The sequence below is a fragment of the Apium graveolens genome, chromosome 6 (genome assembly GCF_009905375.1).
Source record: "Apium graveolens cultivar Ventura chromosome 6, ASM990537v1, whole genome shotgun sequence".
Taxonomy (NCBI): Eukaryota; Viridiplantae; Streptophyta; class Magnoliopsida; order Apiales; family Apiaceae; genus Apium; species Apium graveolens.
This window is the reverse complement of record NC_133652.1, coordinates 49522240-49546621: the sequence shown is the minus strand read 5'-3', so window position 1 is coordinate 49546621 and position 24382 is coordinate 49522240. Positions and strand designations below refer to the sequence as shown.

The 24382-nt window shown below is 34.5% G+C and overlaps 1 protein-coding gene across 2 annotated transcripts; it reads right to left on the bottom strand.

The window, feature by feature from the left end:
- Nucleotides 1-3809: 3809 nt before the first annotated feature.
- LOC141666497 (protein MEI2-like 5) lies at nucleotides 3810-12720 on the bottom strand. Of its 2 annotated transcripts, XM_074472537.1 has the most exons (14): nucleotides 12513-12720; nucleotides 11795-11840; nucleotides 10695-10734; nucleotides 10460-10606; nucleotides 9899-10365; nucleotides 8016-8174; nucleotides 7816-7932; nucleotides 7573-7724; nucleotides 6706-6797; nucleotides 5673-6606; nucleotides 5508-5592; nucleotides 5348-5416; nucleotides 4673-4852; nucleotides 3810-4348 (listed from the first exon to the last, which is right to left on the bottom strand). In XM_074472537.1, exons 3-14 carry the CDS (start codon nucleotides 10720-10722, stop codon nucleotides 4208-4210), a joined length of 2571 nt encoding a protein of 856 aa, XP_074328638.1. In that variant the 5' UTR covers nucleotides 10723-10734; nucleotides 11795-11840; nucleotides 12513-12720; the 3' UTR covers nucleotides 3810-4207. The 2 variants fall into 2 exon arrangements, with proteins under 2 accessions (XP_074328638.1, XP_074328640.1); XM_074472539.1 differs by lacking the exon at nucleotides 11795-11840.
- Between the last annotated feature and the right edge of the window lie 11662 nt (nucleotides 12721-24382).

Here is a 24382-nt window from a genome sequence, read left to right as displayed (position 1 = left end):
GATAAAATGAAAAATTGTGAACTTTTAAAAAATTTAGCGCACATGAATCCTATCAAACAATAATAATAATAATAAACTATTCAAATTCAAAATTGAAATATAAATTTTATAAAATTTATTTAAAAGTACTATAAAAATTAGGTGTAAAGTATTTTTTTTCAAAATTATTATTAGAACCGAAAAATTATAAAATATTATTACAAACGCGGTAAAATACAAATTCCAAACAACTTTCCAATTAATGATTAAACTTCATAAGATTAAATTTCATAAGATTAAGAACATAAAATATATAAATAAAAGAAAAATGATTACATAATATGTGATCTGATTAAAATATTCCCTTTACAAATTTATAATATGAAAAAATCAAATATTGAAAGAAATAAACTAAACTATAATACATATGTTATATTTTACGTTATTAGTGTTAAATATAATAATATGGCCATCATGTAAATAAAGTTATTTGAATAATAAAAATAATAGCATTTTTGATAAAAAAAATATTGATGTTAAAAATTAAATAAACCAACTCATTTTGTCAAAAAAAATCTTATATAAAAAATGGTTATAGTTTGACCGTCATGACTATAATATTGTATAATGTTGTAATTAAGATTTAGTGATCATGACTAATATTATAATTAGTAATTAAGCATTGAAATATAATATCAGTATTGAGGGTCACACATCACCCCCAATGTCTTCATGTAAATAAAGTTATTAGAATAAAAAAATAATAGTACTTTTGATAAAAGATATTTATATCAAAAAGTAAATAAGCTCATTTTGTCAAAAAAAAACAATTCTTATGTAAAAAATTATTTATAAATTTTTCATGTGCATGATAGAGGTGTAAAATTAATTTTTTCTTTTATTAAATAATAAACTATTTACTAGATGTTTGGTTATGAATTTACAAATTCTATAAATAATAAAATTTGAAAAGAAATATGATAATTATAAAATATTAATACAACTTAAAATAAAATACAATTTAATAAAATGAAAAAAATACCTTGACAATAGATTGCAAAATATGTTTTTTAAATGTTATTACAAAAACTAAGAATTTATGAAATATTATTAAAAACACACTTGAAAAAATTAGTAAGTTACAAACTACAACCAACATTTTCAATTCCTTTAATTATGTGTCACAATCAAATATAAAAATGTAATAACAACTATATGAACAAATTTGATTTTTTTTTTTGAAAAGTAAATCATTTAAAATAAATTGTACAAACATATATTACATGTTATTAGAATGTTAAAATATTTAAGAATAAAATATAAGAATAATTATGCATTGTGAAATACAGTTATACATATTAGTAACAATTTAAAAACCGATTTTTTTAAAATTATTAATATATTATATAATGGTTGTCTTGATGAAATATAAAAAATGTAATAATAACTAAATATATAAGTATAAAATACTTAAAAATATAAAAATTTAAGAAATAAAATTTTTGTATTAAAATTTAGTAAAGTAAAAAATAATTATTGATTTCAAAATTTTTATAAAAAAAGTTTAGAATCATTCCGTGCATAAGGGCCTGCCACGCACAATCCTATCCGAATCCGAATCCGAGTTTACCCCTTACACGCACTTCGGACAGCATCATAAGGAGGACCCCCCTTTCGAGGTAAAACAGAGTAGGAGGTTGGTCTTTCTCAACGTGGTGTATAGCACGAAAAGCCTTTCGATACAAGATAGGGCCGTTCACATGAAAGAAACAAGTGAATCCTTTCTTCTCTTCTTTATATTTCTCGAAGGGGAAAGATAAAGAGGGTTTTATGAAGGGGAAGGGCTTGAGCCTACCTATTCCGATAGAACCCCATAAAGGAACGCTAGTTGTTGAGAGGTTCCATATTACTGAGCCGAAGGGCAGCACTTTTGTATGTCATCGTAGTATGTCACGTCGTCTCGTCCCCGCTGCATCGAAGAGTACTTATGTACTATGTTCCGGTTCACTGATAAGAAAGATAGAGTCGGGATGGGGGTCTACGATGTGATACTAAAGTATGACTGGGGAAGATACCTGCTAACTATGGGTAGGAAGCATGAACCTTTATGTAACAAATTTCGGGGGTTACAGATCTCTTATACTACCATCGATCGACAGAGCGGAACGACCAGAAAAAGAAGTAAAGCTAGAAAGCCGTATGATAGGAGGTAACTATCTTGTACGGTTCTAGGGTAATCGGCGTACTCGGGGGGAATCTTTGGCTCTATCGAACATACAGGGAATTGGAGGTAGCATTCCACCGATGTCAAGTCATGGACCTCAGCCCTTTTTCTATATGTTGGTGTTCTATATGACCGAATATTACGGAGGTTCAATGAGCACCATGCCGAATCTCCCTACCATTTTCTTCTCTTCCACTTTGGACAATATGAGTTCACCTGGTACTAGCAGCTTTATCGGGGAATTTCTCATCTTAGTAGGAGCTTTCCAAAGAAATAGCCACATTAACAGCGCTTGAGATGATTTTAAGAGCGGCGTATTCCCTTTATCTATATAATTGTGCGGTTTCTGGGAATTTAAAACCTGATTTCCTCCATAAATTCTCCGATCCAAATGACAGAGCCTGAGGGAAAAACCGCTTTCTTATCAATTAGAAGGAATAAAGAGGGAGCCGCTTGTCCCGGGAAACGAAGTACGCTTTGGTGAGCGAGAAGCAGCCAGGTATAGGAGAGGGGGCGGTCTACTTTTCATGTCAAGCCTAGTGGGATTGACTTCTATGTATGTTGAGATATTGATGTGAACTAAATTACTAATATTAGAAGTTTCTTCTTTTTATTTACCAGTTTTTAACAACCAGTGTTTATATTTCATAACTTATAGTTTCATTCAAAATTACTTTTAGTTACATCTTTTAAATATCATTTATCTTTTCAATATCATTTACCATTTTCATGATAATAAAAATCGGCGAGTTCATATTTATACCGCATTAAATTGACCTTTTCATTGAGTTCATATTTACACTGCGTTGAATTGGCCTTTTCATTTTTCAATTTTGTTTTTGGAAAAAAAAACGTTAAGCAAACCAGCGTACACCTGCAATGAAAGTTGACCTTGTGTTTTCCTCTCTATAACTTAACTTTATTAGATATACAATACTAATGCTAAACATGTGATACATAAAATATTATCATAAAAAACTAATGCTAAACTTGTTTACATGATCATTTACTATAAATATTATCATAAAAAACGAATGCTAAACTAGTTTACATGATCATTTACTATCACACAAAAACTTGTGATGCCCTTAATAAGAACGTGATTTCTTCTTCCTCCTTGTACTTTAACTTTGAACGCCTCATTTACAACTGCTAGTCACCATTTCTTATTCCTTGCACCTTAACTTTGAACGCCTGATTTTTACAACTGCTAGTCACCTGTTAGGACTGTTTTAACAATCAAAATATAGATCCTGAGCAATTTTATCCGCTAAATGTTCACCAAGAGTATGTTTCCATATTCAGATTCCGAAAACAGGCCAGCATATAAAACGACCAATATATTCTAACTGTTAACGTAGCTTATATCTTGCAAACATGCAAATCACCAAGCAAAGTTCCTTTTTTTCCTGCTTATAGAAGTACTGATCACAGCTTGTTATATATCAGCTAGATCATCTGTTTATACAAATTCAGCTGCAGGAATGTAAACTGGGAATTTTTCACTGTAATCTCACGAGGCCTGTATGGTTACTTTCATTCCTATGTAACAAGTCAAAGATAATGAAGCTTTTACTCAGCTTCAGGCCAAACACAAAAAAGAAGATGCAGAAATAAAAACAAGTCACTTAAAATAAAATGTACAAAAGCCAGTTAAGCTGGTAATTATCAGTTATCAAATCTCTAAAGCACCTCAGTTCTAAATGACCGCCAACCCAAAATTCCAACTTCCCAGAGACATCTATGACATACTACATAAACAACATTACATAGAATCAGATTTATTCTCAATTGTTTCTGTCAAAGCCTGGTTATCATCTCTGCATCGATCAAAAGCTTTTGTTTAAATATACCTCCCTCCTTTTCACTGTACTTGTACAAAATCTGCAGCCATTATCTTTGCTTGCCTCCTATGTGATACATATAATATATATACAGGACAGCAGCTAGCAGTATCCACCACTTCACTATATGATTGCTAGCTGCTTCCATGCATTCTCCTTACTATTTTTCTACAGAAGAGTTCCTCTCACCTGCACCATCCTTTGCAGCACTTCCAAGAGATTCTCTCGGGTCTGACCCTGACAACTTTGACCGAGCTATTTGAAAACTTAAGCTACTTGAAGGGCGAGATTCTTCCGTAACCTGCACAATATGGTCAACGTAATCAACTACTACATTAGCAGACTGCAGGATGAAGCTCAACCTACATCCTTAACCTTAAGCACTGCTCAACAAGAAACTACAACATATTTTTGTCTGTTATTGTATTTGGATTGTGGAAAAACAAACTCCTTCCATAAAATATCATATCCCATATATCATACAATGTTATTCACAAAAAATATAGCAGAATAAAATGAAAAAGACTATGCAACTTTACTTAATAAGTCATACTCAAAACTATAGCAGGATAGAAGCATAATGCCAAGACCCTTAAACACACAAATAATAATTTAATTACATTACCTGATCACCAACTTCTGATCCGTCTGAATGAAAAAGTATAGGCCTGCAGCGCTTATCTTCATTCATCAAGCTCGAGTTCTGAAAGTGGGCTGCAAGGGCAGCCTTGCCTTGGATTCGAGCATATGCCAAAAAAGCAACTTTCTCGCTATTAAACTTCTCCCACTTCTTCCCGTTAAATGCCTGCATTTATAAGTGAACATATGTAAATCAAAAAAGTATTTCTTATATCCTCAGAAATGCTATTATTCTTCCAAATAACCAAGTGGTTTCAGCCTGTCAATTTTCCCCAAGAATTCAACTTTATGAGGACAAAATCCTAAAACGAAACCGAAATATATCATCTCCTGTTTCCATAAAGACCTATGTTTCCCTATAAATCAAATAAGATGAAAACATCCATCCACTGCCCTACTTGCAAAAATCTCCCTTTTTCTACAAAAATTATAGTGGAGCATTTTGACATGTATACCACATACACTACTGACAAAGGATTGCTCTATTTTGTCACAAATCACAATGCCGTCTCTGTATGGTCTTTTCCCCTTGGTAAAAAGAATGTCGTTTTGATAAAAAAGTACAAGTACTTCATTCTAAAGCTATATGCATAAATCAGGTACGTACACCAGAATAACTATGGAAGTCCTGAACATCGAAATCTCACACATAATTACTGACCTGGTAGAATGGAACAATATGTGCTGGAGACAGCATGTTGATAAATGCATAACCAACATTGCATTTGTTCTGCACATAATTGAAGGAAAGAATGCTATCAGTGAATCAAATTTGGAAGCTCGATGTAGAAACTTACAACTATGGCATGAAACAAACTAACCTTAAAATCAATGGGCAGGTAGAAAAAATCATATGTACAACTATGACTGTCATCAATAGCAGCTAACAACATCTTTGAGGTGTACCTGAAGGAAAAACAAGGTGAACATATTACAAATGATTCGCATATCTTGAACTAATTTATTCATAGGTATGACGCTCTCACTTGTTAGGGATATTTTTAATCATTAGAGTTGTCCTTGTGTCCTCTCCATTTAAAATCTTTTCCAGGTCCAACTGGAACTGTTTCCTGTTGTCTATCTGGCTTGCGTTTTGCTCGAATCGCCTGCTCTTACCACGCTCATTCGAAACTTCCATGTCGACTGGTGATACCCCCGGGTAATGACCATTTCCAAGGAACATGGGATTTGGCCTTGCTGAAGGCACCATGCTGAAACTTGGGGAACCATTTTCTGGCATGAAGGTATTCCCAGAAGTACGAGGACCCATAAAATTCTTATCATTGTGATTCAACCCCATGCCTCCGAAAGCAGGACGACTCATATATAACGCGTCTGAGGGCTCCTGGTAGTGACTAAACTGCCTTTTAAAAGGAATATTAGATGGAGCTGATCCAACATGATGAAGATGATGTTGATGAGGGGACTGAGATGAACCAATAATAGAATCATGATTTCCAGCATATGTAAAGCCAGGATACTGTCCATTAGAAATAAACGGTTGTTTTACTTGTGGTGGTCGCCTCATGGATAAATTAGACTGCTCTGCATTCACATTAGGACTTCCCCAAAGAAACTGTGGACCAGATAATGTTTCAATGCCAGATCCATTTGAAGCACCTAAAGCGGATGTGGCAGAAAATTGATTCACATTCGGCTCTGGAAGTGAATGTGACTGTTGAAAATCAACTCCTTGATTTAGATTCCCATTCATATAAGTATGATCTCCAGGACTACCCCTTCCAAGATCCTTGCCAATTGGTGCAATCTTCCTGGGGTTTGACAAATGAGGATGCAGAATGGAAGCTAGTCCAGGTAAGCTATTCCCAACAGCAGGGTTCATTGACCCAAGAACAGGTGATCTACTAAGAGACTGTAGAGAAGTGTGTCCGACTGGGTTGTCATAGAGGGACCAGTTACCTGACAATACATAAAAAGAATTTGACAGATAGTAAATATGTCTGCATATTTCAAAGAGTAGGGCTAGATTATTGTTATGACGGCAAGTGAAGGCATCACCTGGTGGAGAGTTCGTTATTGAGGAGCCCACTTGAAGTAGAAAACTCCGAGAACCATCTTGTTCAAGATCTTGACCAAGTTGCAACATAAGGCTAAGGAAAAAGGTACAATCCGTTAAAAAGGAAAATTAATCCGTTTATTAATAGAAGAACATGAATACAATATGGATGAGAAGAACATACAAAGATGGTTACATATTACAACCTCGGGAAAGAATATGAATAGTAGTGGAGTGATCATCAAAGCCAAATGTCATGATTTGTTATTGAAAAATATGCTACTAGGGGGCTATATATCACAACCATCTTTGGTTGTAATACAACTGCTGATTCGTACTACTACAACCGGCGATTTCTAAATATTTTTTAGGTTATGAAACTTTGTATGCTAAGATGGTTTGTAGTTTAACCTGACCATATATGTATATATGAATATATATTGGTCAAAATGACTCAAAAATTGGGAATAATTTATTAGATATAAAAAATAATTACTGCCTATCCACATGTCTTCTGTAAACATACACATATTAGTACACACTTATATACATATATACATATATATATAAATACACACACACACACACATATATATATATATATGATGGTGTAACAATTCAACTGACAAAATTTTCGGTTCAAAGGAGCAAGAAAATGAATCCCTGCGAACTTTTACAATTTGTGTATGCCAACATACAACATAGTTGGGGTTTAAAGGGGTAAGAAAATTATCACTACATTAATATTTGTATATATTTATCATATGAAAAGCAATTATATCAGAAGAAGTGCATATACGAACTTTAGGAATGCAAGAAACAGGTTAAAAAGATATGAAGATATTAAAATGCATGAAAATCATACGCACTTTCGACGAGCCCCCCCTGGTCGACTAGGTTCAAGCTTTATGCGCTTTCCAGCAATGTCACTCCTGTTTAGGGATCTCAGGGCTGCTTCAGAGGATCTCACATCGTAATACTCAACGAACTTATGATGCCTCTTGTGTGGCGTTTCCCTGATCTGTTATTCATAGAAGAAAATGACAACAAACCTCAGAGACCAATATATTTGTGTAGCACAAGTTGGAAAGTAGTTGGTAAAAACTGATAACCTCTTTAACTTCTCCATAAGCCCCAAATATATGAAGAAGGTCATCGTTTGAAACTGATGGGTCCAGATTAAAAACTACCAAAGTCCCTTGATTCATGTCTTTGTCTGAAGGGTTATCCTGGTATTGAAATTCAAGTTAAGTCATGACTTAGTAATTGATTTTAATCTATAGAATTTTTTTGAAGGGAAGGATCTTTTAACCTTTGGGATGGAAAAGTGAATATCCAGCTTCCTTCCCCGTAGTGGTTTGTTTTGTAATGCCCGCATAGCAGTACGAGCAGCACGGATATCATAGTAAGATATCATCACAAATCCCCTGTGTTTGCACGCAGTATATAGATTTCTTATATCTCCATATTGCTAGCATTACAGGAAAAAAGTTTAGTCAGGAAAAGAAAAGTTTCTAATGTAGTAAAAAAATTAATGATGATAATAATAATAATTATTGTCAAATGATGCATATATAACATTAGCTCACAAGAATGTTGAACACAGTAAAATGTAGATGACGTTAAATAATTAACTGTTTAGAGTGCAATTTCCTGCATCCTGATAATATATAGACCACTTTGCATGCCAATCACTAAAAAAGCAAATATATGTGGTACACACATTTTATCATCTTGATACAAAGATTGAATAGTAATAATAAAATTAGCATAGCAACAGCTACAAAACACATTTAATACCAATAAAAACGGCAATTTTACATGCAATCTAAACAACATCAATCTAAACGACATCAGATATATAGACGGAAACATGGTTGTCATGTCGGTCGACTAGTCGCGACAAGTTGGCGACTAGTCGACTAAGTGGTGATGGGATGTCGACTCAACATGGCGACTAGCTGAATGTCGATATTTCGGTCGACTAGTCGACGAAGCGGTCGACTAGTCGAGTGCTGAATGTATATATTTTTTTTGCATAAATTTTGTTGCATGCTGCACTGCCACATCACATCACAGTTGTATCAGACAATTGTTATTGATCAATTGTTACATATTTCACATGATTGCAAATACTTTTATTTGTTCTTATTTGTTAACTCTTCCAGCGTTTTCATCATTCTCTTCAAGGGTCGGATTCTTAATTTCTTAGAATCTCAAATAAAACATTGTGGAAGGAGTTGGAACTTAGAACCTAGAACTTAGAAATCTAAAATACATAAAACATATATACATATTTGTGTGTGTGTGTATTTATATATTGTATTTTTAATTTTTAATTATATTTTTTCTGTCGACTAGTCGTGTATTTATATATTGTATTTTTAATTTTTAATTATATTTTTTCTGTCGACTAGTCTACGACGACTAGTCGACTAGTGGGAGGTCCATCGACTCGCCTCGACTCATCGACGTGACAACCATGGACGGAAAAGAACCGTTAATGCTCCTTTTATGTTAAAAACTACGTATGATTAAAGAAATCGGATAGAAATGATGTATTAAAAAACAAAATCTTTATACACTGTCAATGACACATTTGAGAGCATTTCGTAGCCCTGTAGGTTTGAATGAACCTTGGTCAGACATTAATCAGTCAAAAGTTCCCACATTGGTGTAAACACATAGACTAAATCACCATTAAACTAAATATAGTGAAAAAGGCGATTTAAGCCATGGACCTGATATTTTTCAAGTTCTCCAAATGAAGTATAAATAACATACATTTTCCAAACATACACCGAATAACTGCAAGACTCTCAAATAATGTGAACTACAAGAACAACATGCCAAGAACTTTTATAAAAAAGAAAGGGTTAGAAATAGTAAACATGCTACACCTCATCACTATCACAATTAATTTGATGGCTTCCCTACTACGTTGAATTTACTAATACTAAAACCCTTTTTTTTGTTTAGTTTTGATGCTGCCAAGCAAAGAACGCCTGTCTTTTTCTTTAAAAAATACTGAGAACTACTTAAGAAATATTGTACAAGTTGTATATATATCAAAAGATACAAATCAGTTTTAATTTACGATAATTGAGCAGGATTAAAATGAATTATTAGCAAAATGGAAAGAATATACAGTAGTTGGAGCTAGCTCCATTATTAGCCTCTGCTGAAGGAAATTACCTCAAACATGGTTCTCAGCTCTGAATCTTCCACATTACTATTTATGTTGCGAACAAATAGAGTTCTGGAAGGGTGCTCGCCATATGGATGTTCTCCAGCAACAACTCCCGCACCATTTGAGAGATTATACTGCGCCACCCCGTTGCCACCAAGACTTTCAGCCAAACCAATTCTTGATACTCCCGGACTCACATTATCTGGTGCATCAGATTCCAACTCTAAACCTCCTCCACTTCCAAAAAGATCATATTCTTCTGAGTCTTCCAATTGATTAGGAAAGCAAGAGCAGTCATAACCATCAGTGATACCAGCTAAAAGCTCATCCTCGTCATCAGGAAGCAAGTTGCCTATCGCATGATCTTCAACATTTCCAAGAAATTCTGCATCCCCTTCTATGCTGACTTTGTTCAAGGTCGAAGATAAATCATCAACTGTTTGAAAACCATCTTCTGCACAATTTAGTTTCACTGCATGTGCATTTAGAACAGAATAATTAAACTACCGAATATATGTCATAGCGCTTCTGATTCTTTTTTTAACAATTTATCAACTTGAGCATACATTTTCCATGCGGAAAAACAGGTAATGAGCTTGAGAAAAGAGCGGTGTCGCTCAAGGCATTATGATCATCAGACCCCGACAAGAATCCATGTGCTCCAGGCCCACCTTCCTTGTTAGATACTTTTATTGACCTAATCTTTAAAGGACCTGGCAGCATATTTTCAATTGCATTACATACCAATAACCACATTTCAAGAAATGTTAAAAGATACACTACTGAGGATTGAACAATTACCAATAGAGTTGCCCGAAGATTGTTGCATCACATCACCTTTCTGTCAATAACAAAAAGAAACAAAAGATGGCTACCCATTAAAAAACACAATGGCCATATACAGATGCTAGTCCGGTATTTACAGGCAAATGACAAAGGTAATGTGACAATAACTTATAAAGGGTAAACAGATGAGAGGGGCTATTTGTATGAGAAGAAGAGGAAAGAATTCGATATCTTTGTGTAAAAGAAGAAACCAATACAGTCCTTAGATTTATGCTTCATTAAAACTTAACAAGAATTTCCTTACATAAAACAAAATTCCCGATTATTAAGTATATTCAAGTACCATGATAAGGTGGCTTATGATTGTTATGCGAACCATGCTAATTGTCCACGAGGCACACAGTGAACTAAATACGCTTGCAAGAAGCCAAGGAATAAAAAACTGTACTTTAAGTATTAAAGCTCTTCTACGTTTATGAAGATAAGGTAGCAATGAGCTAGAATCATCTTTCAATGAGATAGACATGCTAAAACCATGACTCAACATAAAACACTTTGTCAAAAGATTCCATTGTATTAATCAAACATCCAAAATTGGAGAAACTTCCATTCTTGCAGTCAATGAAGATTTTAAATAAAACGCTATCTCAAGAAAAAAATTCTTTGACCTAACTCTGATGCACGCGAAAAGAATATACGCACACGGTATAAACACACATATAAAATTTTACATCATCAAGTATTAGGCATTTAAAAAACCACGTAAGAAGTTTTGATCAATGATACAAACTTAAATTATATAACCATGTAAAGAAGTCATCTACCAAGATACAAACTTTAAATTCTGTAGTCATTTAAAGTGATTTTCCTAATTAGCATAGAGACTTGAGTAATAAACACCATATGGATCAGTATAAAACAAGCCACAGACAACTATATATATACTAAAACCCCAATTCCTAACCTACACACTTCAATCATTAGCCTACGCAAAATAATCACATCTTCACAACAGATTCAGATAAAATAAAGTGAAATTCAACAACCCAAAAGGCCAAAATTATCAAAATTGCATGCACAGAAAAACAAAATCAAGAACAGAGATAGAAATATACCAAACAATATCAATGCTTTCAGTCCTTCACCAAACCCTAGAAACCCCTGAAAATTAAAACCAAATCGAAAAACTTAAAATAAACCTTTACAAGATTTCACAACAACATTACCATGATTAAAAGTTATTTATACTCGATAGAGAATTTTTTAATCTTATACTCGATCACTGTTTTACTTTCGCTTTTGAAATTAATCAGTTTTTTTCCTTACAAACACATGTCTATCATATATATCAATGTCATACGATGATCAAAAGATTTACCACCATTGGAGAAAAAGAGGGGGTTTCCAATCAAGATACAAACTTTATATTTCGAGAACCATTTAAGGAAATTAAAAATCAAGATACAAACTTTAAATTTTTTGGAGCCACATAAAGAAGTTTTGATCAAGAAACAAACTTTAAATTATGTATAACCATGTAAAGAACTCATCAATCAATATAAAAACTTTAAATGTGCAGTCATTCAAAGTGATCAATAATCAGCATAAACACTTACACTAAACACCAAACAAATCAATATAAAACCAAGTCATACAACTCTATGCATACACTGAAACCCCAATTAACCAACTACACACTTCAATACACATAAAAATCACATCTTTGCAAGAAATTCAAACGAAACAAAGTGAAATTCAACAACCCAGAATGCAAAAATTAACAAGATTGCATGTACACAAAACAAAAAAAAAATCAAGAAATAGAAGTATTACCAATAAAGATCAAAGCTTTAAGTCTTCACCAAACCCTAGAAAACCCTGAAAAATTAAAAACCCAAATTGAAAAACTTGAAATAAAAAAGCTTGCAAGATTTTAAACCAACATCACCATGATCGAGAAGTTATATAAACTCTAGAGAGAGAAATTTTTGTGTTTCACTCAATCATAGTTTTTACTCTAGTCCCTCTCTAACACACACACATGTGCATCATATTTATATTACAGTGCAGTAATATTTTATAGATTACAAATAAAACGGTGGGCCCCAAAGACAGTTTTTTATTTCTTTCTCTATGGTGAATAGTGTTTATGAATGTTTCTTTTTAAAACGATAATTGTGAATTTATTTTTCAAGATTTCGTGTAGATTACAATATATCATGATTAGTGTACAGATAAGAAATTGCAGTCGTTACTTATAGATAACTGCAATTTCATAGTGGGTCCGGGGGTAATATCTTGAAAAATAAGAATTTTAAAAAGTAGATGGATTATTATTTATTTTAAAAAGTTTACTTATGAAGAAATAATAAAATATTGTTATGCATGGAAAGGATCATATTTTAATTGTCAAGATGGTTCAAAATTTTATATTGAATAATTTTGAAAATATTTACACTTAGTGTAAATATACTTAAAATGGCAATTTTTGATTAATATAATTTTTCCTCAAACTCATCAAATATATGATTTGATTATGTTAAATTTTATATCTTGGTACTAATCTAAATTTATTTTTAAGGATTTTCTGTATATTACATTATATACTAATAGATATGACTAGGGTGCAGATAAGACACTACATTGGCATATACTTGGAAGTAAAAAGTAAAACATAAGCAAAATAAAAGTTGAGTTGCCTATTTAAGAACACACCCTCTTATGTATCTATGTCTGGTGAGACCGCACTGATTATAATATTTATAATTTTTATATTATTTAAATAAATAAATTATATAAATTAATAATTATATATTATTAATATTAATAAAATTAAAATATTTACGTATTATCTTATATTTATTATATTATTAAAAGATTCAAAATTAAGATAGTTAAAGTCTTAAAAAGTTTTCGTATTACAACTTGTCGTTTCATTCCGGGGGTGCAAAGCTCAAATCTTAAATATCAATGGTGTTTGTGTATGATTTGATATTTTTTTAATTTTATTTATTTATTTATTATTTTTATATAATAATTTGAATTAACAAAATTAATATTGGAAGTGTTTGATTCCTTGCAAAAGAGATAATAAAGAAGTTGAGTGTGATTAGAAACTAAGTTGGATAATAGTTGAGTTTGTAGTTATATCAAATACATGATTTAATTTTTTTAATTAAATTTTATTTTGGAAGGTGTTAACATATTTTTTTAGAAGGTGTTAACCAACAGACGAAACCATGTTTCGCTTATAATAATATAATATACATAGATTTTATTTTGGAAGATGTTAATATACTTTTTAGAAATGTGTTAACTAACCAAACAAACGAAACCATTCGTTTATAAATAATATAGTATGTATAGATAGGTACTATATCAAAATTTATTTAAGAAATTGGTTATTCATTCAAATTCTTTTATTTGCCAAGTAGATTCAAATTCTTTTCAAATTCAGTGTATTTTGAAGGGTCTTTAGGGGCATAATGAGCTGAATAACCATATCTCCTTCAGTAGGTTCATGAACCCTTTCCATAGGAGTAAAAGGAACATTCTTGAGAATCTGGATATATAATGGGTTGGTCATCTTTATGAACAACATCATCTTCTTTTTCCAAAGTGTGTAGTTGATCCAATCAAAGGATGGTATCTTGATATTGCTTATCTTTTGTGCACTCATACTTCCAAGATCTTTATCTATTTACTTTCACATTTTGTTCTGACACCACTTGTTACCTATTGAGTACAACACATGGGGGTGAATGTGTTTTCTTTATTTTTAGCTGTTAGGTATGAATACAACACAGAGGGGGGTGAATGTGTTTTGGCTTAAATGTTTGATTTATGATCGACTTAGGCTTTAGCAGTTGGTTGTTATCAATGATTTAGTAGAATAGATGTTAAACATAAATAACTGTGCAAATATGTAAACAAAGATCTTCAAAACTCACTTAATTTTATATTAAAAATCAAGCAGTGTTTTGCTACAAAATCTCTAAGTTCTTGTTTTAGAACTTAGCTCCTTTCTTGAGAGAGAATACATGATTTTCTATCTAGATTGTTACTACTGACTAGAGGACCGGTGTTAACTTTATAACTCAGTTAACTGCTGGTTTACACAGAGGATAATAAACATGCTATTAGCTTTTCTAAACTGTCACTTGTCATTTCTATTTATAGAAAAGCAAATCTTTCATTTCTGGCTTAGCATATCTTTAGCATCCCGTGTTTAATTTAATCTTCCTCTGTCAGTTAATCTTTGCCATTGATCTTGCACATCTCTCAAGCTGCTTTTTGTAGACTTGTCAATCCAGCTATGTGAATTGTTTGTTGATTTGCAACCTTGGATATTAAACTGTTCTGCAATTCTGTACTTAGAGAAATTTCTTCACTTCGAGATCTCCAATTAAGCTGTAGAGAACTCGACATCTCGATAGGCATGTTGGCTTGTCGATATCTCTGAAACTTCATTGTTGACTTGACTTATCGACAACTCTGAGTTCTCTAGTGAATTTTGGTTTATCGATAACTCAGAGTTATCTAATGGACTTTGGCTTATCGATAACTCAGAGTTCTCTAATGAATGTATACTTGTCGATATCTCTGAGTTCTCGAATGGGTATCTGACTTATCGATATCTCCAATAGCATTTCCTGAGTTCTCGATAGGCAATTCCTGAGTTCTCGATAGGTCTTTCTGAGTTCTCGAATGACTTCTCTATAACACTAATTCTGTGATTTGTAGAGATCTTGACTTAGAATATTTTTCACCAAACAGAATTATTCAACTCCAAGCTTCTTCATAATTCTTCTGAGGCATGACCTTCTTGATCTTCTTCCAGATAGAATTCTTAGGCTTGACACTGTTTAGAGAAAAATGCTCCAGTCTGCTCCATTAACATTTTACAGACATTAAGTGTTACAAGTATAAATTACAGATTAAGATTACAATACAACTAATCTCAGGGTTGTCAGAATGACTTAGTCTTGTCATGATACAGGCATGTCTTGCACAACAATCTCCCCCAATTTGTGAGAAGATTGCTTATCACAAATTCATGCATGTTAACAAGACTAACTCCAAGTTAAAGAATGAGAATCAAACAATACAAAATCTGATACAATACTTATACATTGAACATTTGATAGCTTACAATAATTAAGTAAAGACTGATCTTTCTGATCCTTTCTCAATTATGTTCTTAATCTGTACAAGTATTTTCAATTCTTCTAGGATGGGGGTGTCAGTTAGAGCCTCTATTAGTTTCAGCAAATCTGGCTTAGGATAACTAGCTAACATCCCTATCTCGTATCTTGACAAATAGCCAGCTTTTACATTCAGAAATTTTCCATCCTTTGATATTCTGCTTTTACCTGCTGCCTTCAACTCTTCTGATCTTCTAATATACTCATCAATGTCATGCTCATACTTTCTCCTCCTTTTAGCTAGCAAATCTCTATGCTTATCTCTCATCTCCTCTCTGTTAATCACAAACACTGCCAATACTGTTCTCCATGCTTTAGTGGCTGAATCTTTACCATTCATCAAGCTTATCACCCTTTTCAGTTCAACAATTGAGAGAGAATCCATTAGTCTATTTCCAAGCTTTTCAAAGGACCCATCACTGTAGTAGATTCTAACTTCTTTGATGTTGACAACCCAAACTCTGACAATTCTTTCAGTTAGCTGTTGGAAGTAGTCTTCATCTGAATCCACAACATTTAGAGGTCGGAAATCATCTTGATCATATCTGTTCCAGATGGCCTTTTCACCAAATTCATGATCATTGAGAAATTCAGCTGTCAGTTATCTTCTTCTTTGTCTTCTTTGTCTTCTGAATCTTCTCTTAACTTTGGCTTCTTTTGGCCCTATTTCAACTGTTTTGAAGTGTGTTTTATGGGGTGGCTTGAATGAAGGTACGGTTTTGAGTCTTTTCAGAGAAGTATGACTGTGAGTAATTTGAGTTTTGAGGAGAGAGTTTGCAGTGAGCTTGTAGAAATATTTAGGCTTAGAGGTTTGAGGTTGAGCAGTTTTTGATGAGGTTGAATGTGAAGGTTTAACAATTGGTATTTGGATATTTAGGGTTTGGAGGGATTGTGAGGTATAATTCTTTTGTCTTTGTCTCCTTCCACCCCTCCTTTGAGTCTCATATCCACTCTTCTTCTCCTTCTCTTTCTCACTATCACCTTTTCCACCAATTGCCTTGCTAGATTGACTTGAGTTTGAGCCAGAAGGATTTTGACCATCTTTCTTCTGCTCATCATCACCTGTGTTGATTTGAGTTTTAGGCAAATTGGCTTCAGGATTATCAATGTATCTCCTCAGAATCTTGATCATATCTTCATCTTCACTAGTCTTCAATTTCTTACTTTTCAGCTCAGACTCAAGTACCATTATCAGTCTTCTGTTGGCCATGACACGGTTTTTGGGTACTTGGAAATGTTTCAATTGCTTGGTTGTAGAGCAGATATAGTGCACCCCTTTGCTTAGATGTAGATAAGCTTCTGGGAATGCAGCTTCTTGAGCCTTCTTCAACTCTGCTAGTAGCATTTTCTCTTCATTGTTGATTATCCTGACCTTGTTATTCAAAATATCCACCTCAGATGCTCTTCTGGAAATTAGATAATTGAAGTTGACTTGCATACATCTGTCTACACCAGAATCATTAAGATTGATCACTATCATTTTCTCCAAAAACTGGTCCTTGACTGGGATCTGCAGCACCCTGATGAAATTGGTATTCTTTTCCAAGGTCTTTCTGTAAGTGAAGAAGTTATTGTTGAGAGAGTTCCTTAGTCCAGTGAGAAAATTATCAAACTCTTGTATCATTCCTGAACTTTGGGCAGCCATAAGGAGCCTCTCTTGTTCTAGACCTTGTACTTGACTTTTGAGTTTTGATTGTGATTGTGCTAGCCTTGCATCTATCTCCCCCTTAGTCTTGGTGACAGGCATGAGTAGGGGAGTAGGAATCTCAGTTCTTACAACTTCAGGCAATGCTGGCAGTGGGATGTTGAGTTTTCCCATAATGGCTCCCAAAGCAATTGTATTCTGCATTTGTAAATGCTTATGGGACTCCACTAGGGCCTGAATATCATGTTGTTGACTCTCAACCAATGTGGTTAGAGCTCTGACTTGTGAAGATAAACCTTAGTTGGAAGCTTGAAGTGAAGAAATTTGATCTTGAAGTTCTTGTATTTGAGGAGTAGAGGGTTTGGCTGAGAAGGACCCAAAGTGTTCATCAACAGCTTTTCTGACACCCTCCATGAGAAGAAATGAAGGCTCATACCTTGAATTATACATTTGATTGAGCTTGACCTTGGTATCATTTGAATTTGTGATATGAGCTTGAACTTGATCAAACAGGGCCTTGAAAGAACTCTTCATATTTGACACTTCCTTTTCAATGAAGGCCAGATCCATCCTTGACATTTGCTTAGTGAAAGACTGGAATTGATTCTTGATGTCCTTTTGAGAAGGCACAATGTCATCCATCTTTTCCCTGATCAGCTTCCTGATTTTATCTTCATGTCCAGTCAATTTTACTTCAAGGGCCTTTCCAAAGATATGGAAAGCCTTGAGTTGAGATTTGTGCACATCTATGATGACATCATAGACTTCAGGAGGAGTGAGAGATTTAGCATTGCTTCTCAAGATAGTTATGTACTCCCTCCCGAATCTAACCAAAACTTCATCCATTTCTGCCACATGGTCATCAGACAACCAGACATCTACATTTCCATCTTCTTCAGCTTCATCTATTATCTTCTCCTTCTGTTGTTCAACCTCTTCATTGAAGCATAGCAGTATAGCTTGATAATCCTGGTTCCCCATATCTGAAGTGAGCAATTGCTGAGAGAGATTGGCCAAGCCTGATATTTGATCTACCAACATGTCATCAACTGTAGAAGGCTGAGCTTCCATATCTTGTAGCCATTGAGCCATGACATGTGGTTGGCTGGATTGAGATGTGGATGGTTGCTGAGAAATGACCAGATTACCACCTGTGACTGAAGTCACAGTTTGACTCACAGATAAATCTGTGGTTTTGACAGTTTGTTGTTCACCACATGTAGTGGGAACCTCCATTGAAATTGGAGAGGATTTGACTGGGTTCTTGTCATGTACACCAGCATCAAACCTTTGTGCACCTTGCAGAGCACTGTCACATAAATGTGATGAACTTGCCTCTCCCACAACATGGTCATTGGCAATTGTACTCCTAGCGTCAACTGTCAAGGCAATTTCAGCTAGGGTTTTGAGGGGAGTTGTTCCTTCTAGAGGAACCTCCAATTGAATTGGAGAGGATTTAGATAGCTCTCCCTCAAGAGTACTACCCTCAAACCTATTCATTTATGAAGATGATTGTGCACATGAAGGTGCAAGAGTGACCATGGGGTCTTCAGTAAAAACTGATGAAACCCCCATGTTTGTGATGGTGTCATCAAGGTCTACCCCAGCTAGTAGCCTCTCACCATCTAGATGTTGGTTCTGGGTGGTGAGCACAGTTTCATGAACCATGTCACTTGAGTGTTGATACACTTAAGAATAAGATTCAAGTGCTCTATATGATGAAGAAATTTGAGAGATTAGAGAAGTTTGCTCAGTTGTGAGTGTTTGCAGCTCCCCCTGAATGGATGAGGGAGCTTCAAGTGATGTGCCCTCATTGTGTGTGCCATCCTTATTTCTTCTACCATACACTCTAGGTGTAGGTTGTGCTGACTCAATACATGAAGTACATGATGCATTGGGGTGAATGCTCTTTTTAATAGATACACCCTGTTGAGAGGATGCATCTAGTAACTGTTTACTCCCCATTTGTTCAACTGTGCCCTTTTGGGATGACACAGAGGTGTTTTGAGTGGTCAACTCAGGTAACTTACTCTTCTTTGATTTCTTGACCAATGGTGACTCTGGTTCAGTTTGAATTATTTCACTCTCATTTACAACAACAAGGGTTGGTTCCTTTCTCTTCTTTTTACTCACTTCAGTGTTTTGAGAGACTAAAGTGGTTGGTTTGCTAACATCTAGTGGTTTAGAAAAAGGGGCTGCAGCTTTGGAAGGTCCCTGTTGGTGTGCCTGTGTTTGTGCTTCCATAGGCTCAGGAACCATAGCTGAACTGGCAAATTTAGGAGCCCTCATGTCTGGCATAGGGTAAGGATGAGTCTTGAATCTTTCCAACATAAATGGAGTGATTCTAAGACTTACACTCACCTTATTCTTTGAAGTAAGTGAGCCAAATATTATTTTGGACACTTGCTTACAATTGCCAATTCTACTACTATCAATACCAGCTAACAAATGTATGTCATTTACTTTATGAGCTAAAGTAGACATAATAAACCTTGGCAAAAAGATTTCTTTACCTCTATTCTTCAAAGGCATAGTAAGCCTGGTAGCCATCTCCTCCATAATTAGAGCCCCAACATTCAGAAGCATGTTGTGAGCTATTGAGAACACCAGCTTCTGCACCACAGAATCAAACACAAAGGACCATTCCTTTCTAAGGTTTGTTCTGTTCAGGCTTGCCAAGTTGATTGAGCCAATGTAGTTGATGAAGTCCATGAATTCACTCAGCTCATCTGCAGTTGCCATCTCTCCATAATTCTCAGTTGGCAACCCCAGGGCTGTATTCACATCAGCAGCTGAAAACTCAATTTGCTGGCCTCCAATTGTCCATGTGACCACCATAGAAGTGACATTCTCTAGAACAACTGTCCTAGTTATAGCTGATATCCAAAATTTATGAAGAACGTCCAAATACAGCACATAACTTGCAGTTAAAGCACCTGCAATATAAGATTCAGAAAGAAACTTCACAAACCCCTTGAAACTATCAGGGGCTTGATTAGCATCAAGAAAAACAATAAAGTTAGTTCCCTTCTCTGGAATGGTAGCTCTAACAATGTTTTGTGCCATTTTAGTGTTTAGAAGTAGTGGGTAAGAAAAAGTTTTGAGAAAGGAGCAAAACGAGAGAGAAATCTCCTTTTATCTGAAAGCTAGGTCACTTGAGATCTCGAGAAAGTGTAAGTACAGTGTATGTATCGAGAAGTCTGGGTATTTATAGAAAAAGTAAAATACTTATCGAGAAGTCAAATAAACGCTTGATATTAAACCTATCGAGAAGTAATTTTGAATTTGAAAAAGGTACATTCGATAAGTCATTTTATTAATTCTTTTCGAGAACTAAGAAATGATTTATCGAGAACTCTGATAAATGCCCAGTTTGTCCAAAAAGGACTGAAATAATTCTAATTTATTTGAATTGAATCAAATTGAAATTAGAATAAATTTTCCAAAAGTATTTGTCTAAAATAATTCATTGAATTAAATTATTTTAGTTCTGAGTTATTGATAAGTCTCAAAATATCCTTGTCGAGAACTCTGTGAATTAACACTATTAGAGAACTCTACATGGTCTTATCGAGAAGTCATTCGAGAAGTCTGTAAATAGACTTATCGAGGACTCAATTGAGAACTCTAAAATGACTTGTCGATAAGTCATTTTGACTTATCGAGAACTCGGTTCTCTATACCTTTGAGTTCTGTTATTCTGCCTTGTGTTAATTTTACACATTTAAGATGTAAATTAACAACTAAGCAGTTTACTTAGAATTTGAAGTATTCTAAGTTAATTTTTGAATTTTTAAGAAAAATAAATATACAGAGATTCTGAAGTAGTTATAATTCATATTTCAGTTAATTTCCAATTAAATCAAACTAGGTTGATTTATTAGAAATTAATCTGCTGCAACACATTTTGCTGAGTTCTTGCCTTAGGATGAAGAATTGAGCATTCCAATTTCACTCACAAGTCTAGTGAAGGTTGCTTCTTCCAAATGTTTAGTAAAAATGTCAGCTAATTGTTTCTCTGTTGGAACAAAAATAAGCTCAATGGTACTATTTGCAGCATGTTCCCTGATAAAATGGTACCTAACATCAATGTGCTTTGTTCTAGAATGATTAATTGGATTAGCTACTATAGATATCGCACTAGTATTATCACACATAATAGGAATTTTGTGTAACACTAGACCATAGTCCATTAGCTGATTTCTAATCCAAAGCACCTGAGCACAACACCTTCCAACAACTATATATTCAGCTTCAGCTGTGGAAGTTGACACAGATTGTTGTTTCTTACTATACCAGGATACAAGTCTTTGACCAAGAAATTGACAGCTTCCACTAGTACTTTTCCTATCAACTCTGCATCCAGCAAAATCTGTATCTGTGTATCCAACAGCTTCAAAACCAGTTCCCTTGGGATACTATAATCCCAAGTTTGGAGTTCCCTTTAAGTATCTAAAAATCCTTTTTACAACCATCAAATGTGATTCCTTTGGATTGGCTTGAAATCTGGCACATAGACAAGTAGCAAACATGATGTATGGTCTACTAGCAGTTAAATAAAGCAATGATCCAATCATCCATCTGTAGCTTGATATATCCACACTCTTGCCTTTCTTGTCTTCATCCAACTTGGTTGCAGTAGACATTGGTGTAGATGCAGGCGAGCTATCCATCATACCAAATTTCTTCAATAAGTCATTCACATATTTGGTTTGGCTGATGAAAATATCATAACTTCTTTGACAAACTTGAAGGCCAAGGAAGTAACTCAATTCTCCCATCATGCTCATTTCATACTCACTCTGCATTAGCCTAGAGAATCTTTGACAAAGCTTTTCATTTGTAGATCCGAAGATGATATCATCCACATAGATTTGAACTAGGATCATATCTTCACCATGCTTCTTGTAGAAGAGAGTCTTATCAATAGTACCTCTGGTAAAGCCATGTTTGAGTAGGAATTCTGACAGTGTGTCATAACAGGCTCTTGATGCCTGTTTCAATCCATATAGAGCCTTGAGTAATTTGTAAACAAAGTTAGGGAATTCTGGATCTTCAAAGCCAAATGGCTGTTGCACATGTACTTCTTCTTCTAGTTCACCATTAAGAAAAGCACTCTTGACATCCATTTGATACACCTTGAAATTTGAGTGTGTAGCAAATGCCAGAAAAATTCTTATTGCTTCTAGTCTTGCAACAGGAGCAAAAGTCTCATCATAGTCAATTCCCTCTTCTTGTGAGTAGCCTTTAGCAACCAACCTTGCTTTGTTTCTAGTAACAATTCCATTTTCATCCATTTTGTTCCTGTACACCCACTTAGTTCCAATTATGCTTCTATTCTTTGGTGCATGAACTAATTTCCAAACTTTGTTTCTCTCAAACTGATTCAGCTCCTCCTGCATAGCACATATCCAATCAGGATCCAATAGGGCTTCTTCAGTTTTCTTGGGCTCTACTTGAGATAGAAAATATGCATGTAGGCATTCATTAGCAGTTGCACTTCTAGTTCTCACACCAGCAGAGGGATCACCAATAATAGCTTCTACTGTATGACTCCTATCCCACTTTCTAGTGTGGGTCTATTGACTAGTGCCTTCATCATTTTCTTCAGTATTACCATGACCATCATTTCCATTTTCCCTTTCTCCCCCTGAGTTTGTGCCATCAAATTCAGGTGTCTGAAGAGAGCTTTCATTCCCATGATTTTGTTCAGAGGTCTCTTCATTTGTCACTTGTTGTGCCACAACTTCATCTTCCTCATCAGAATCACTATCAATGGTTAGATTTTCAAATGCAAGGGCTTTAGCATCATTTACGTCAAGGCATTCCAAGCCTGGACACTTGTCATCATCAAAAGTCACATCTGTGCTTTCCATAATTTTCTTTTGATCAATCACATAAACTTTGTAGGCTGTTCTTTCCAATGAATGTCCCAGAAAAATTGCTTCAAAAACTTTAGAGTCAAATTTTCCCACATATTCAGAGTTGTCTTTTTGAATATAACACTTGCTTCCAAACACATGTAGATGCTTCACTGTAGGCTTCCTGTTAGACATGATTGAGTAAGGTGATTTGCCATGAGCTTTGTTTATGAGATATCTGTTTTGAGTGTAGCATGCAGTATTAACAACCTCTTCCCAAAAACTAGTTGGCAACTGAGCATCTTGTAGCAAAGTTCTAGCAGCTTCAACCAATGTTCTATTTTTCCTCTCAACTACTCCATTTTGTTGAGGTGTTCTTGCTGCCGAAAATTCTTGAACAATGCCTTTGCTTTTGCAGAATTCACATAATGTTGAGTTTCTGAATTCTGTTCCATTATCACTCCTCAATCTTTTCACACTAACTTCTCCTTCAGCTTGCTTCTCAATTTTCTTGATGTGCTCAATTATAATGTTTGGAGTTTCATCTTTAGAGTACATGAGCTCAACCCAAGTGTATCTTGAAAAATCATCAACCATGACAAGGGCATATTTGTTCCTTGAAATGGACAAGACATTTACTGGCCCAAACAGGTCCCTGTGAATAAGTTGCAGATGTGCACTTATAGAATTCACAGATTTTGACTTGTGACTTGATCTTTTCATTTTTCATTTCTGACAAGCTTCACAGACTTCCAGTTGAGCAAATTCCAGACTGGGCATGTCTCTCACAAGCTCGTTCTTGACTAAGGTGTTGATTGCTTTGAAATTCAAGTGAGATAGCTTCTTATGCCATAATTTGCTTTGCTCTTCTGATGCCTTGGTGTAGAAACAACACACTCCATTCTTATTTGTTGAATCTAAGTCTGCAACAAACAAGCTTCCCTTTCTTACTCCTTTAAGAGCAATTTCACCAGTCTTCTTGCTAATAAAAGC